At 34.6% G+C, this 17,932-nt stretch overlaps 1 protein-coding gene across 2 annotated transcripts in view; it reads right to left on the bottom strand.

The window, feature by feature from the left end:
* The window catches only part of ATR (ATR serine/threonine kinase), a 115,874-nt gene that overhangs the window by 21,778 nt on the left and 76,164 nt on the right, over positions 1–17,932 (bottom strand). For both annotated transcript variants that reach the window (XM_069473139.1, XM_069473140.1), the window contains 6 exons: positions 17,403–17,494; positions 16,987–17,164; positions 15,558–15,737; positions 14,276–14,435; positions 11,654–11,833; positions 2,306–2,448 (listed from right to left, as the gene is read on the bottom strand). In XM_069473139.1, the coding sequence (XP_069329240.1) occupies positions 2,306–2,448; positions 11,654–11,833; positions 14,276–14,435; positions 15,558–15,737; positions 16,987–17,164; positions 17,403–17,494 (933 nt within the window). The remainder of the gene's footprint in view (positions 1–2,305; positions 2,449–11,653; positions 11,834–14,275; positions 14,436–15,557; positions 15,738–16,986; positions 17,165–17,402; positions 17,495–17,932) is intronic.

Raw genomic sequence — 17,932 nt, 5'->3', positions numbered from 1 at the left:
TGTGAAAAAAGCCATTGGAATTTTGATAGGAATTACATTGAATTTACAGATCACTTTGGGTAGTAGGGACATTTTAATAATATTAATTCTTCCAATCCAAGAATACAGGATATCCTTAAATTTATTCATAAGTATTTCATTTTTTGTAGTTATCGTAAATGGGACTGTTTTCTTAATTTATTTCCAGATACTTCATTATTAGTGTATCGAAATGCTACTGACTTTTGTATGTATATCCTGCAACTTTACTGAATTCATTTATTAGTTCTAAGAGTTTTTTGTTGGAGTCGTTATGGTTTTCAAAATATAAGATCATCCTGTCTGCAAATAGGACAATTTGACTTCTTTTCCAATATTAATGCCTTGTATTTCTTTCTCTTGTCTAAGACATCTAGGATGTGCCTAGGACATCTAGTATTATGTTGAACAGAAGTGGCAAGAGTAGGCATCTTTGTCTTGTTCCTAATCTTAGAGGAAAAGCTTTGAACTTTTTACCAAATATGATGTTAGCTGTGGGTTTGTCACATACGGCCATTATTGTATTGAGGTACATTCTTTCTATACTTAATTTTTTGAGAGTTTTTTTTTTATCATGAAAAGATGTTGAATTCTGTCAAATGCTTTTACTGTATGTATTTGACATGATCATATGGTTTTTGTCCTTCATTCTGTTAATGTGGAGTATCACATTTATAGATTTATATATGTTGAACCAGCCTTGCATCCCAGAATAAATTTCACTTGATCGTGGTGAATGACCTTTTTAATGTGCTGTTGAATTCAGTTTGCTAGTGTGTCTTCTTTATAAGGTCTACCAGACTTCTGCAGCAATACAGTGGAAAGAGATATACTTATTAAATCACAAAGCCAGTGGCTTGACTGTTGATGTCAGATTTGCCCAAAATCCATGACTTCTGGACTTGTTTGGTTCATTTTTGGTATTTGGCTAATATCAGAAAGATATTTATACCATTACCAGATATGACATGATAGATAACACCATTTAATTTGATATCTAATCACACATCTTGTTATGTACCATTATTTAAATGTTTTATGTACTTAAATTTTTTCTCTCTAATTGGATTGTAGCTTCTTAAGGGCAAACATTGATACTTATACTTAATCATTGATACTTATACATTGATACTTAATCAGTAATAACACAGTTATTCAATCAGTCAGGGGCTATGTATGTCTCAATAGCTAAGTTTACTCCTTTAAGCATGCAAATATTTTATTTTAGTTACTAAGGATAGAAAAAGGTGCTAAAATGGCCTTATCTTCTTGAAGTGTACTCTTAAGAAACTCACTCTAAAAGTACAGTTTTATGCATATAGAGAACTTTAAATAACTATTTGTTTTAGAGGAAATATATTAAACAAATTCTATATCCTAAGGCACATGATATATACTAAGACTAAAGAGCAAATGAAAGAAACTATTACTCATTGTAGAAAAGAAAAAATGCATTTAATAATCGTCTTCTGCTTGTGCTTCCATTTCAAAATGCCAATAGGTCAGATATTCTTCCTCAATACAAGCCATAAACAATCATTAATAAAATTAGGTCTGGATTTTATAAAACTTAAGCTTCATTTTGGGAAGAAAAGCTTAGATAAATCGTGTTATCCTAACACCACTTATAAATGGAAACTATTGCTTTAATTCCTGAAGATATTTACCTGAGATGTCATAGTACCTGATAATAAACAATTTTAATAGATTCATTGCTCTGAAGTAAGATACCCTTCAATGTAAAGCAATGGTACATGAGTATGATAAGGAGAATGTATGGAATGCTATTTTTTAGGAATTAATAATTTGTCAAAATAGAAACAGTAGGCGTGAGACAATATACTATTTGACTATAATATACTGAAATGAAATTAAAAGTTATATTTCACCTGTTATCTAGTTTAAGAATAAGCTCTTTCCACAAGTCTCATGTCAAAATCATTTCATGTATATTACTTCTTATTGGAATGGGCTAGAAGGAAATATTTCACTGTAAGAAATATATTAGATTTAGGGCCTTCTGGAAGGATACTTAATTTTCATTGTATATTCTTGGTGCTGTAGAATTTTTAAAAATATATGCATATATTACTTTTTTAATTAAAAAAGTTATTTTTCAAGTGAAAAAAGTTACATAAAGAAAAAATTTACATGTCATGTAAAGTGATAGATTGAATCAATGATAAGTAGAAAATATCTAGAATATGCTAAGATAAGTGATAACAATTCAATATTAACAGTTATCCTGACATATTTAATCTTCAAACATGCAATTCTCACACTTTACCTTCCAAAATGAAGAACTATATACCGGATGAGATCACCCTGTTTTTCCATTTTATTGTCTGTGACCATGGGCATCAATTTGTCATAGTACTTGGCAAGGTAAAAATGTCCGTCTTCCCACTCTGGCAGGAATATGGTCACATCCTGTAAAAGAGACCACAGGATATTCACCTAAGAAAATCCCACACTATGCTGGGAAGTAAAGTATGAATAGGTGATTAGGAATCAAAAGTATGAGACCCACACCTAGGCAGAGTAAAGTCAAAAGCAGACTCACTCTTTGATGTGGATAAGGAATAGCTACCTTAGAAAGGTTTTCTCAGGATGTCTGGTTGGTTCTTGTGGGTTATCTATTGGGCAGCAGGAAAATAGCTAAATAATTAGCTGTTTAGAAGAAGAAAACTCCATTTATATTACTATTTTATAAGATACATCAAAATAATTTCCAGATGGATTATTTTATATATGTGTGTGTACATATACATGTATATTTGTGAAGGGCATTTTAAAAAAACCTCAATGAAGGTAGAAGTAATGCCAAATCTCTGAAGAGGGTAGGACTTTAAGAAGCATAAAGATTATGGTAAGATAAAAATCAAGTATCTTATTTTTCTCCAAGATCTCTCACAAGTTATTGAAAGGACAGCATTATTAGTAAACCATTGAACATAAAAAAAGGAGGAAAAAAAAAAAATCACTGCCCCCTTGTTTGTTTAACCACCTGTGGCTTAACTTATTGTCTTTAAGAGTTTATTTTACAGCATTTGAAAAGTATTGAGTGACAGAAAGGGCAAGTAACCCTCTTCCACATCCACCTGACCACATTCCAAGAAGTCCGATAAAGCCAGCCTAGCAGAGAAGAAAATAAACTGCCTCCCATTATCATTTTACAACAATAACTATTCTACCATCCCAATAAAAGCACAAGCTACTCATCCTTGGGCCGGCATTTCTTCTTCCTTTCATGCTGTGCCCTTTCCTCCCTTGGGAAGTAAGGTAAATCTGCTTCAAAACCTATCTTAATATTTGAGTCGAGAATTTTTTCTCAGCCTGCAGTACGAGCTCCCTCCGTAACAGTTATTGTACTCTTTCTCAACTCCTTCATAATTAGGCTTCTAAAAAGAATTTGCTACCTCACATTCATTCCTCAAACTGTTTTTTTCTTTTCTTTTTCTTTTTAAAGAGACGGAGTCTATCACCCAGGCTAGAGTGTAGTGGCGCGATCAGAGCTCACTGCAGCCTTCAATTCCTGGGCTAAGACAATCCTCTGGCCTCAGCCTCCTAAGTAGCAGGGACTACAGGCAAGCGCCAACACGACTGGCTAATTTAAAAAAAAAAATCTTTTGTAGTAATGGGGTCACACTATGCTGCCCAGGATGGTCTCAAACTCCTGGCCTCAAGTGATCCTCCTGCCTTGGCCTCCCAAAGTGCTGGGACTACAGGTGTGGGCCACTGCAACTAGCCTCAAACTATTAATATTTCTTTTCAGCTTCAGTCTTCACCACTCCATTACAGTAGCTCCTTAAATCCAAAAGATACTTTCCAATTCTCATCTCATTTCAGCAACTGTTTCTGTTGTCCAAGGCACTTTTTTTAAATGCTTTCCTCCCTTGGATTTGTGAAGCCACAATCTTTCAAGCTTCCTCCTATCTTTCTGGTCACTCTCACTCAGTTACTCTGTCATTTCCTCTTGCTGTTCCTGCCCTTCAAATATTTGTGTGGCTGATTAATTTTTAATGTTATTTGAAATGTGATGGGAAATACATGACAAAATGACTGACAAAAAAAAATTTTTTTTAAATGAAATTCCACTCCTAATCCAAGCAAGTTTAAGAACATTGTTTAGATCAGGAACATTAAATGAGACCTTGAGTTTCCACTGATTCTAATCTTGAGACCCTACAGACATAAACCTGCCAGGAATAGAGGAGAGAATGACATGATTAGATGCGTGGAACAGATGCTTGGTTCATGTACCCAACCAGCCACACAGGGACAAGGCTGCCAGCGAGCTTCTCCCATGCAGAAAAAAATACATTATTCAATCTGGTCTTTCCTTTCTGCCTTCTTGCCTGCCTTTTTCCCTCCTTCCCTCTCTCCATCTTTTCTTCCTTTTCTTTCTCTCCCTTTTTATTAATAGTTAAGATTTTAAAATTTTATTTTGAAAAGTAAAACTCACATATAGAAACATACACAAATCTTATGTGTACAGCTTGATCAGTTATCACAAACTGACCCTCTCCATACAAGAACTCCAGAAACATGAGCCCTATCATTCATCTTCCAAATCACTACTACTTTCTTTTTCCCCCAAAATAACCACTATCCTGATTTCTAATACAATAGCTTCATTTTGCCTGTTTTTGAATTTTTCATAAATAGAATAATACTACATGTATTATTTTATATCTGGCCTCTTTCATTAAACATATTTGTGAAATAAATCAAAGTTGGTTTGCTTTATAGGATTCCATTATAAGAATATGCTACTATTTATTTATTCATTCTATAACTGATTGACATTTAAGTTACTTCCAGTATAGAATTTACAAATAATGATGTTATGCTTATATCCTATGATGACATGTTGGGTCATATTATATTCTGGATATGAGCCAGATTAGAAGAGTATCATTTATATGTGTTGCAAGTATCTTCTAATCTGTAACTTGCCTCTAACTCACAATTGTATCTTCTGATGAACAGAAGTTATTGTTTCTTTATGGTTAGTGTTTTTGTTCTGTTTAAGAAGTCCTAACCTAGATCAACAATCTACCTCAAGTTTAGTTTTGTTTATGTTATAAAAAAGGGATCAAATTTGATTTTCTTCCTACAAGATATACAAATAACACAACACCATTTATTGAAAAGACTATCTTTCACTATCCTACGATATCATCTGGAACTTGTCTGGACTCTCTGTTCTGTTCTATTGGTTTATCTGTCTGACCTTACATGAATATACCACCACATAAATTACTCTACCTTTACAATAAGTCTTGATATGTATACTGGTTATTCTCAGCTTGCCCCTCCAGATATACTTGCCATCTTTTAGCCTTTTCCACCCTGCTCAGTGCCCCAGAAGATTGACATTGATGATTTAAATCAATGGGCCTATTTGCCCTCTGGCTTCCTGTCAGGTTCAAGCAATGGAAGGCAGCAATAAATTAGAGGACTAGAGGAGAGTGAGGTTATCCCCTGTTTTCCTCCCTGCTGGGCTGCAGTTGACCATAGTTGTGTTTTGTTCCCTAAGGTCAAGTTCTGGTCCAATGGCCTTTTCCTACAAATATAGCTCTCTTTACAGATCCCAGTAAATACCCTCCCCTCTTGCTTCTTCAGGTCTAGAAATGCCAATGGCTCCCTGCTGTTACTAGTCATAGATTAGTTTCACCATCCTTTGTTGGTTTCTCTTAATCTAGTTTTCCATTAAACTCTCTTCAATTACCTCTTTGGATTGTGCCATCTATTTTCTGTCTGCACCCTAACTCATACGATATAGTAAGAGTGTTTTGGATAGATTGGAGCAGAATAAGGAGACGTGACAACTAATGCTATATGAGATCCTGGACTAGATTCTAGACAGAAAAAGGACATTACTGAGAAAAGTGGTAAAATGTGAATAAAGTATTTAGTTAACAGTATTTATTATCAATGTTAATTTCCTAGTTGTAATCATCGTACTACAGTTGTATAATATCAAAATTAGGGGAAACATAAGAAAGGAGATATGGGAATTCTGTACAGAATTTTTATAAATTTTTTTAAGCCTAAGATTATTTTAAAATAAAAATTTAAAAAATGGGCAGGCATAGTGGCTTTTGCATGTAATCCAGCACTTTGGGAGGCCAAGGCAGGAAGATCAGCTTGAGGCTAGGAGTTCAAAACCAGCCTAGGTGACATAGCAAGACCCCGTCTCTATAAAAAATTTTTTTTTAATTAGCCAGGTGTGATAGCTCGCACCTACAGTCCAAGGTACTCAGGAAGCTGAGGTGGGAGGATCTCTTGAGCCCAGGAATTTGAGGTTGCAGCAAGCTATCATGCCCCTGTACTCCAGTCTGGGCAAAAGAGAGACCCTGTCTCTAAAAAAATAAAATAAATTAAATTTAAAAAATAAAATGACAGAGAAAAAAATATGCCTTGGTTATTCTTACCCTTTTCATTTTTGCGTAAATTTTAAATTCTAATTGTCAATTACCTGTTAGCATTTGATGAGGACTGCATTAAACCTCTATGTCAATTTGTGGAAAAATAATGTCTTTCTATTATTGAGTCTTTGCATCCATGCATATCCCATAACTTCTGATTTATTTAGGCCTTTTTTTTTTACTTCACTCAATGTTTTAGTTTTTTTATTTTTTATTTTTTGGAGAGGTGTTTGGTGCAACTGAATTCTAGGTATTTCATGTTTTTGTTGCTATTCTAAATGGTATCATTAAAAATTTTAAATCAACTTTTTAAAGACATAATTTTTATACAATAAAATTTACATATTAAGTGTATACACTGATGGATTTTAACACACATATATACCCATGGAACCATCACTCCAGTCAAGATATTGAACATTTCTAACTTCCCTGAAAGTTACTGTGTGTACATAGCTTTGCCACCAATTTCCTACTGAGTACTCAGGTAATGACTGATATGATTTCTTCACATGTAGTTTTACCTGTTCATACCACTATATGCTCTGTTATGTCCCTCTTCTTCCACTTGGCATTTCTGTGACATTAATATACCTTGTAGCATGTACTCGTAGTTCATTTCTTCTTATTACAGAGTAGTATTCCCTTATCTAGTCTTCTGTGATGGGCAACTAGGCTATTTCTAGTTCTTGTGAATAAAGCTGCTATAAATATTTGTGTGCGAGTCTTTTTGTGGACATGTAATTATTTCTCTTGAATAAACACCTAGAAATGGAATGAAATATGGTAGGTGTATGCTAATTTTTCATATTCCCGCCAGGTCCATTTATTGTAATAATAGATATTGCTAGTCTTTTAGACTGTAGCCATTCTAATGTGTGAATTCTTATCGCATTATGGTTTTAGTTTGTATCTTCTTGGTGACTAATGATGTTAACATCTTTCTATTTGTTTTTTGGCCATTTGTATGTATTTTTTATGAAATGTCTATTCAAGACTTTTATAGATCTTTAAATTGAGCTGTTTGTCTTATTAAGTTTTAGAGTTATCATTTGGATACAAATTCTCTGTCAGATATGTATTGTAGGAATTTTCTCTCAGTCTTTGGTGGCTTAGTTTTTCATTTTCTTAACAGTGTCTTTTCTGGAGTAGGCTTTAACTTTGATGGAAATCCAATTTATCAGTTTTTCTGTTATGGTTAATGCTTTTAGTGACTTAAGAAACCCTGGCTGGCCGGGCGCGGTGGCTCACGCCTGTAATCCTAGCACTCTGGGAGGCCGAGGTGGGCGGATCGTTTGAGCTCAGGAGTTCGAGACCAGCCTGAGCAAGAGCGAGACCCCATCTCTACTAAAAATAGAAAGAAATTATATGGACAGCTAAAAATATATATAGAAAAAATTAGCCGGGCATGGTGGTGCATGCCTGTAGTCTCAGCTACTCGGGAGGCTGAGACAGGAGGATCGCTTGAGCTCAGGAGTTTGAGGTTGCTGTGAGCTAGGCTGATGCCATGGCACTCACTCTAGCCTGGGCAACAGAGTGAGACTCTGTTTCAAAAAAAAAAAAAAAAAAGAAACCCTGGCCAACACTAAGGTTGTAAAGATTTTCTTCTGTTTTTTCATCCAGAAGTTCATAATTTTAGCTTTTCAGTTTAAATCTATAGTCCACTTTGTAGCAATTTTGTCTATGGTATGAGGCAGAGGTCAAATATTATTTTTTTCCTCACACATATATCAAACTGGTTCAAGCATCAGTTGCTTGTAAATGGTATATTTTAAATTACTTTCTTCCTGGTATATAAAAATAAAATTGATTTTATATATTATATTGTAAAAGCAATCTTGTTGAACTCACTCAACACTGTTACTTATTTATAACTTTTGAATTTTCTACATACATAATCATATCATCTGCAATTATGAAATGCTTTATATATTTTTTCCTGATCTTTATATCTTTCACTCCCTTTTCTTTACTTATTACCCTGGCTACAATCTCCCGTAAGTATTTAACAGAATTGGTGATATTAAAGCTATCAACATTTTGCTGTTTCGTAAGAAGCTGTAGGCTTTTGTAGATACCCTCTACCTAACAAATAACTTTCTCTTTTCTTCCAAATTTGCTAAGAGTTTTTAATCATGAATGGATGCTAAATTTTATCAAATGCCTTCTGTGTACTTATTGAAACAATTTGTCTCCTTATTTCTGCTCATGTGGTAAATTACACTAATTGGTTTTCATCCAACAAACCAACCTTGTACTGGGAATAAACTTAATCAAACTATTTTGGTTAGGATTGCTGAATCTATGTACCTGAGTGAGACTGGACTATAATTTCCTTTTCTTGGAATGTTCTTGTTAAGTTTTGGTATCACGACTAGGCTAATGTCTAATACAAATTAGTTAGTGTTTTCTCTTTTCCTATTCTCTGTGAAAAGAGTCTGAAAAAGATTACTATTATTTCTCTTTTAAATATTTGGCAGAATTCAAAAGTGAAGTCTAGTAACCTTCAAGTTATCTTTGCAGTAAGTTGTTTAATTACTGATACTTTCATTGCATATAACTCACGCACAGAAAACAATAAAAAATAACAAATTAGAACGGATCACTTTGTTTTAATAAAACACTGTGACCCCAGGGAAAAAATTTTTTTTTCTAGTGTGGCAGTCAATGTGTTAAATATGTATATTATTAGACTTCTTGATATTATCCCACAGGCCACTAAGGCTCTATTGTTTTTGTTTTTTCTTTTTTCAGGCTCTTTTTCTTCTCCATGCTTCATTTTGAGAGTTTCTATTGCTGTCTTCGATTTCACTGATCTTTACTTTGGCAATATCTAATTTGCTGTCAATCCCATTTTATTTCTCTTGGATTAAATACCTAGGAATGGAATGGCTAAATCACATGGTAGGTGTATATTAATTATCTACATTCCCACAGCAATAATGAGAGTTCCAGTTACTACAATACTAGGTATTTTTCATTTCAGATATTATATTTTTCATATGAAGAATTCCATTTGGGTAATATTTTAAAATAACGGCTTTATTGAGATATAATTCACATACTATAAAGTTCACACTTTCACAGTGGTTTTTAGTATAGTCACAGCTATACAACCATCATCACTATCTAATTCTACAACATTTTCATCACTCCAAAAAGGAACTGTATCAATTAGCAATGGCTTCCCATCTTCAACCCCCAGCCTCTTGCACCCATTAATTTACCTCTGTCTCTATGGATTTGCCTATTCTGGCCATTTCACATAAATAGGATCATACAGTATGTGGCCCCTCTGATCTCCACATCATTCTACAATGGTAAGTCTCTCTCCTTTTTCTGAGCACTTTTGTCTATTTCATGTACAGGCAACAGGCAGAAGAGAAGAGGCAACTCAAGCCTTTATGACAGGAAATTAGGGATATACCCAAACTAATCAGAATCTGGTATCCTTAGAGCATCTCACTCTCTCTCTCTTCCCCACATCCCAGGCTTTAGTACCCAGGCAGAGATAGGATATCTGTAATGTCTGCTATCAAATTTTGCTGTTAAGTAATAGTGAGTTTCTGTGGGCCTCAGAAGTTGGTGTGCCTTACAGACTGGAATAATTTCAGGAGATCTCTCTAACTGAGAAGGTGAAACTTATAAAGTATGGCTTCAGGAACTGCCTCATTATCACTGCTCTTTAGTATAATATTATTTTTTATGCAAAGAAAGGTTAGTTTCTTAGGTGGCGTGGCATCTTCTTGTAAGCAAAGGAACAGGGGCTGGGTTCCTATTATTTATCTTACTCAGAATTCAACACTTCCTGGATCTAAAGATTAGTGTTGTCTGGGTCACTTGATTTGGCTCTTTGTCCCATTTAGGTCTTTCTTATATCTTCAATTTCTCTCCTCATTGTGCTCTTGCTTTTGTCTATGTTCTTAAGCTTATGGAACATATTTACAATAGCTGCTTTAAAATCCTTATCTGTTAATTTCATCATTTCTGTCATTTCTAGAACTATTTCTATTGGTTGAGTTTCCTCCTGTCTATGGCTCACATACATATAATAAGTTTTCTTTATTAGATGCCAGACATAGGTAATTTTATGTTGTCAAGTTTTAGATTTTGTTGTATTCCTTTAAAGAGTGTTAAACATTGATCTGGTAGATAGTAAGATTACTTGAAAATCAGCATAATCCTTTTAAAGCTTGTTTTAACGCTCTTCTAGTGAAGATGTAGAGTAAGCTTTTAGGCTAGGGCTAATTTAGTCCCACTTCTAAGGGGGGGCCCTTTTAGAGTCTCTACAGAATGCTCTACGTATGCAGTGAGGCCTCTCCATTTGGCTCCTGGATTGAATGACTCTCCTGTGATTTGAATGATTCTCAAACTTGTATGAGCTCTAGAAATTGTTCTTATAGTTTTCCCATGTTTGTTCTTTCCCTAGCAGTTATTCCTAGCCTGGCCTCATAGAATTTTGAGTTATTCATGTGCAGCTTGGTATTCTGGCAATGATTCAGAGAATTCCTATGCAGATAGGAACTCCTCTGTTTAACTGCTTTCTCTCAGTCTGCCTCACATATTCTAGCCACCTCCCTTAGCTTTATTTTTTCCTTTCTTCTGTTTTTTCTTTTTAATTCCTCTTTCTCAGTTCCTTTTCTAATTTCTTGAGATGGATACTTAGTTCATTAATTTTGAGCTTTTGTTTTCTTCTAATATATGCAAATAAAATTTTAAATTCCTTTTAAGAATGGCTTTAGCTGCATCCCACAGGTTTTGATATATCATATTTTTATTATCATTCAGTTCAAACTAATTTTAAATTTCCGTTGCAACTTTTTCACTGACTCATGGATTATTGAGAGGTATATCTCTTATAACACCATCTATATAAAGCCTAATACCTACTAAGGAAGTTACATACTATTTTTGCTCAAAAATTTTCAGGCTAGGATGTAGTTAACTTTGGGAAGGTGAGAATAAGCGATTACTGGGGTGAAGGGGTGGCGGTTTGTGGAGTTCTAATAATACTCTACTTGACCTGTGTGGTGGTTTCATGAGTATATTTATTTTGTGGAATTCCATATACTTATGAAGTTTCACTACAAGGTCAAAAAATGTTTCTACATGTGATCTTCAATATGGACTTCAAATCATCCAGTTACAAAACCAAAAAAGATTCACTGAGTTAACTGAAATTGCATTATACATATACTTGCCTTATATTTTTTCATAACTGCATTGCTTTCAAAGTTAGCTGTTTCTTCCATAAATCGGCCCACCAATAGCATAGCTCGACCATGGATTAACATGTTCTTACTCTCAGTTGGGGTTTTATTTTCAGGAAAACATAATTCAACACCTTTTTGAAGAACAATTAGTGCCTGGTGAACATCACCCTAAAAGAAAAAAGGCAAAAATAAGCCTTTTAACTTGAACTCTTCTTACATTCATGCATTCATTTACTCATTCATTTTACAATTACAGTCAGCCCTTCATATTCACAGGTTCTACATCATGGATTTAACTAACAGTGGATCAAAAATATTAGGAATAAAAAAATAAAAGACAATACAATAAATAATACAAATAAACAATACAGTGTAACAACTATTTATATAGCATTTACACTGTATTAGCTGTTATTATAAGTAATCTAGAGATGATTTAAAGTATATGGGAGAATGTGTGTAGGCTATATGCGTATACCATACCATTTTATATAAGAGACTTGACCATCCACGGATTTTGGTATCTGGGAGAAGTCCTGGAACCAGTCCCCCCATGGATATGGAGAGAGAGGACTATAATTAAAGTGTGGGGAACTGAAGATATATATAGATGATTGGGGATAACAATAATGAATAAATCAAAATCTGTGGCTTAAAAAAGTTCATAAACGTGAGGAAACAGACTACATAAAATAACAACATATTGTGCTAAGTGCTATAACAGAGGAATATACATGGATATTACAGAGAATAGAGAGGGGACTTCCCTAAATCTACCTGAAGATATAGGAAAATGGAAGAAAGCAGCAGTCAGGAAAGGCTGCCAATGGGGAAAATCAGAATTAGGTCTTAAAGAATGAATAGAAATCTTCCTGGCAGAGAATTTAGTGAAAGACATTCTAAGCAGAGGGACTAATAATTTTAATTGTGAAAAAAGCAAGGAGTCTGATTTTAGCTGAAGCCTAAAGGGTTTGTGAGATAGTGATAAATAAAGCTGAGGAGGTAGGCCAGGACTCGATCAGAAAGGGATCTGTATATTTCTTAGAGTTCACACTTAATCCTAAAGGTATGAAGAATATGTTGAAGGATTTAATCTTTTTGAAGGAACAACATAACTCGATATGCATTTTAGAAAGATCTAAAAGAAAGTCTTTCTAAATGAAAGACGGCAATAATATACACAGATAAATGGTCAGATCCTAAGAAAGGCTGTTAATATTGTTAGAGGACATAAATAATAAGGGCATGAATTAAAGCAGTGTAAATAAATAAGAGGCAAAGGATTCAAGACATATTTCTAAGGTTAAAGAACCATGATTGGCCAGGTGAGGTGGCTCAGACCTATAATCCTAGCACTCTGGGAGGCCGAAGTGGGAGGGTCACTTGAGGTCAGCAGTTTGAGACCAGCCTGAGCAAGAGCCAGACCCCGTCTCTATCAAAAAATAGAAAAAATTAGCTGGGCATGGTGACGCGTGCCTGTAGTCCCAGCTAACTTGGGAGGCTGAGGCAGGAGGATTGCTTGAGCCCAGGAGTTTCAGGTTGTAGCGAGATTGATCATACCACTGCGCTGTAGCCAGGGTGACAGAGCAAGACTCTCTCAAAAAATAAAAATAAAAATAAAAAAGCGAACCATGATTCATTCTCCAACTGGATGAGAAAAGTGAAGGTAAGAAACGAGTTTAAGATGATGCCCAGATCTCTGTTTTAGATGGGAGGGAGGAATAGAGTCTTGTTCAGAAAAATAGGGAACACGGGAAGATAAACAGATATTGAGTATTAGGTGATGAATTACATTTTAAACATATTGAGTTTAAGGTATTGCAATACATAGACTAGAACTAGCTCATAAAATGACCAGGTACTGATTAATATAAGCAGAATTATTGTTTTCCCTTCTCATCTAGGAAACATCTCCTTTCCTTTCCTATTTCAGCCACCACAAAGTTGGTGTAACAACGTAAGGCACCAACCAAAGTTGCTAAGTGTCAATTTCAGAACATGCTATGTCTACTAATTCTAGACTAATGACAAGCATGAGGAGATATGTAAGTAATAATCATTTAAGCCATTTAAGGCTAGGGCATAAACTTTGCAGGTAGTTCAGATATTTTAAAAGCCCCCTTCTTATTGCTATTTCTTTAATCTGGTGATTGCTGGGAACTTCTGTTCTGATGCTAAGCCCTTCCTGACAGGCTAGATTAGAAGTGAAGCTTGACAGTAATCATGGCAAGTCCACATAGATCTAATTATCTGCCAGAAATGTAAGTAAGGAACAGAGTGATATTTATTTAACAAATATTTATTGAGTGCCTATTACATATAGCCTGTATACATACAGAAAGTGAAAATAAGAGAAGAGTCAATCACTTTTCTCAAGAAAAATATAAGATAGATGAAAACTGAAAGAAATGTACAGTCTTGAAATGGGAAGATATTTGGGGACTTCAGGGTAGAAGGAACAGTTTCTTCCAGACTACGGTAGATAAATAATGAAGAAAAGTGACAGAAAAAGGTTCTGAATTTGGATTAGGGATCTTCTCTCACTAGGGTCTTTGCAGAAAGTACATAATTCTCAACAGAATTAACTGATGACATTCCATTGACCATTACCTTGGACCACAGCCACTTTGCCCTTTCCACATACAATTCAGCGAGTCGTGATTCCCCTGCATTAAGGAGGGCATTGTAGGCTGTCTGGTGGTGACCAGCCTTTCTAGCTACTCTGGCACTTTGTAGCCAGCATTCTCCAACCATTTCATTGTAATCCGGTCTAAAGGAAAGTGACAAAACAGGGAGAGAAAGAGAGCATTTGTTAAGTGTATTCAATGACTTAACTAAAACATCCCTTCCCAACATAGAACTTTATCAATATACTATTTCAAAGCAATCAATGATTAATTTGTTGAAAAACCCCTTATTTTAATTTCCTATAGTGCTCACTTTTACCTAGTATAAGTCTATGAAGACCTCATTCTTGACATTTATTAGAAACTCCTCCACATGGTGTCTTGTTTTTGTTTTTTTTTTTTGAGACAGTCTTGCTCTGTCGCCCATGTTGGAGTGTGGCAGCACTAACGTAGATTGTTGCAGATTTAACCTCCTGGGCTTAAGCAATCCTCCTGTCACAGCTCCCCGAGCAAATGGGACTATACACATGAGTCACTATGTCCAGCTAATTTTCAAATATTTTTTTTTTTTTTTTTGAGACAGAGTCTCACTTTGTTGCCTGGGCTAGAGTGAGTGCCGTGGCGTCAGCCTAGCTCACAGCAACCTCAAACTCCTGGGCTCAAGCGATCCTACTGCCTCAGCCTCCCGAGTAGCTGGGACTACAGGCACATGCCACCATGCCCGGCTAATTTTTTTTTTTCTATATATATTTTAGTTGTCCATATAATTTCTTTCTATTTTTAGTAGAGATGGGGTCTCGTTCTTGCTCAGGCTGGTCTCGAACTCCTGACCGTGAGCGATCCACCCGCCTCGGCCTCCCAGAGTGCTAGGATTACAGGCGTGAGCCACCGCGCCTGGCCTCAAATTATTTTTTGTAGAGACAGGATCTCACTATGTTGCCCAGGCTGATCTCAAAACACCTAGTCTCAAGAAATCCTCCCACCTTGGCTTTCCAAAGTGCTGGGATTACAGTCATGAGCCACCATGTCTGGTCTCCCCATGTATGTTTTTAACATTTTAAAAAAATAATAAAGATAAATGGCACATAAAAGTGATTCTTAAACTCTAGTTTCCTTTCAAATATATAGTATAGCCTCGACAACTGAAAGCAGAAAAAATAGAGATTAGACAGAAAATTAGGAAATACAAATACTCCTAAATTGTATCCAAATATAATACCATATTCAAGATAACTGACATTAAAAAAAAAGTGGTATGAAAAAACCTTTTGTTGAGGCTTAATAATGCCCTCCGGAGAGCCAGGATGGGCTCCTTGGCTCTATAGGAACTCTGGGTCATTTCTAGTCGAGCTACCCAGTTTAGAGAATCTTCTTGAGAACTGTCACCTGGAGACTGGTGAAAAAGTGGTTTTATGCTATGCTCCAACTCACACAACATGTGCAATCTGAAAATAGATAGAACCTATGTTAAAATGTTATTGCATTCAGCCTTACTAATCTCATATATAAAGCATGTACTTTAAATTGGCCATGAAGAATCTAAAATGTGTAGTTTTCTTTGGTAGAACTTTAATACATATTCTTGGAATACAAACAATAACATTTATATCTTTTCAAATTAGACATAAACATCAAAGTATGCTAGTTTAAATATTGAATGCTTTGCTGTGATCCTCAAATTTCTATGAACTAAATTGGAGAAGGGTATGTAAAAACAAATTCAAATGTATCAAGATCAAACTTTACTACCTACATGAAATAAAAAGAAAATATGGATCCATTCATTATGAACCAACAGGAAGTATTTGCATATATTTTTTGTGCTACTGTAAGAAGGCCTAGCATAGTAGATGTCAATACAAAATTAGGAAATTAATGCAGTTTTAATTTTTTTTCTAACAGTGATAGAACCTGTGATACAGTCACACTAGTTTTTTCTCCCTTTGTAGAACAGTCAGTGTCTATGACTCATTGTTTAAGGCAAAAGGATATAGCTGAATAGTTACAGAACAGAATTAAACTTAGTGGTTCAATTTCTGGTTTCATTAAGATGTTACCAAAGGGGCTAATACTAAACACAGTGAATTCTTCTAACTTAAAAAAAATCGCTTATTTATCTTTTAAATTTATTATAGTTCAATTATAATACTTATTTTACCATTTTTCCCGAGGTGGAATTAATAGACCTAAAATGTTTTCCATCATTTTCTTCCTCACCTCTAAAAGTTAATATTCTTTTCTGATAATGTAATACCTATATTTTGAGGGAAAATGTCAAGTACATTTTTAAATAAGAAGGAAAGGGAATCAACAAGTACCAAGCACCAATGTGCCAGGTACAGTAGGTATCTACATTATATTTAGTTTAGTTATATAGAAAGTAAACTAAGAAGGCAAATATAAGATTTTTTTGTTATGTTTTTATTATGTTATGTTTTATTATTTTATGTTTGTTGTGTTTTATATGTTATTTTTTTATTGGTCTCATAATTGCCTTTCCAATTAAAAGGATGCAAGTTAGAGTATTTTTCTTAAGACTATAAGATGATTATGAGGTAAAAAGAATGAAAGAACTATTCTGTGTAGCTATGCATGATACCAAACATACTATCAATTATTTACTCATCAAAAAATTCTAATCCTGTCAGGTGACATATATAGTCCAGGAACGTAAAAATGGAAACTTCAGAATACCTTACAATATATTCATATCCTCGTTGGTAAGAGCCTCTTTCAAAGCTAGCAGCTGAAAGAGGTACAATTTGTTCTGCTCTCACTAGTTTCAATGTGTCATAAAAAGCTGTGATATCTCTTTTTTTGGCTGATAATAATAGCTGGCCCAGTCTGACACTCCATGTTGTAGATTTCCCATCTGAAAAACAAATGAAGAATCAAGAAATGTCACAGTAGCTAGGTCCAAGAACCAGCTTTATTTCATTTGATAAAATGGTCAGCAGAAATACTGAATAGATGGTTTCATTCTACTGTGAACAACTAAACATGGCAATCACAAAACAGGCTAAGAGGTTAATTATGAATGTTGCTAAGCTACTTACATCCAAATATTTACGGCATATTGAAACTGCTTATATTTTAAGAAGTAATTTTACCTGTTGCCAAATAGTTTTCCACCAAATCCCACTGCGACAATTTCCAAGCTGCTTCTACTCTGTATGTATTTAATTCATCCGTCCATTCAGACCTATTAAAAGAAACCCATATCAACTAAACTTTAATTTATTTAAAAGTGGCATTTAGAGAGTTTTTCATTCATTTACTCTATTTTATTTGTTTATTGCTCAACTTATTATATTTATATTGTATTTGTACTTAGATACAAAATAATTATCTCTATCCAGAAACCACCTGGAAATTTTTAATCTTTCCATTCCTCAAAAATGTTTTCTCACTAATTACAGCTGACAGAGCCATTAAAAAATCTTCAACAAATTGTGCAGTATATTAGAGCAGAGTTAATTCCTGGATAATAACAAAGCCCACTGTAAAATTAGCTGCATGTTTAACGTGAACAAAGAGCAAGGAAGAAAAATAACCAATCACATAAATTCAGAGGTAAATGATTCTACTAACTTAGGATTTGAATTAAACTTAAGACAAAAATATAGGGGCTAGCGGTATG

This window comes from Eulemur rufifrons, chromosome 7 (assembly GCF_041146395.1).
Source record: "Eulemur rufifrons isolate Redbay chromosome 7, OSU_ERuf_1, whole genome shotgun sequence".
Lineage (NCBI taxonomy): Eukaryota > Metazoa > Chordata > Mammalia > Primates > Lemuridae > Eulemur > Eulemur rufifrons.
The sequence above is the reverse complement of the archived record's forward strand: the minus strand, read 5'-3'. Positions and strand labels throughout refer to the sequence as shown.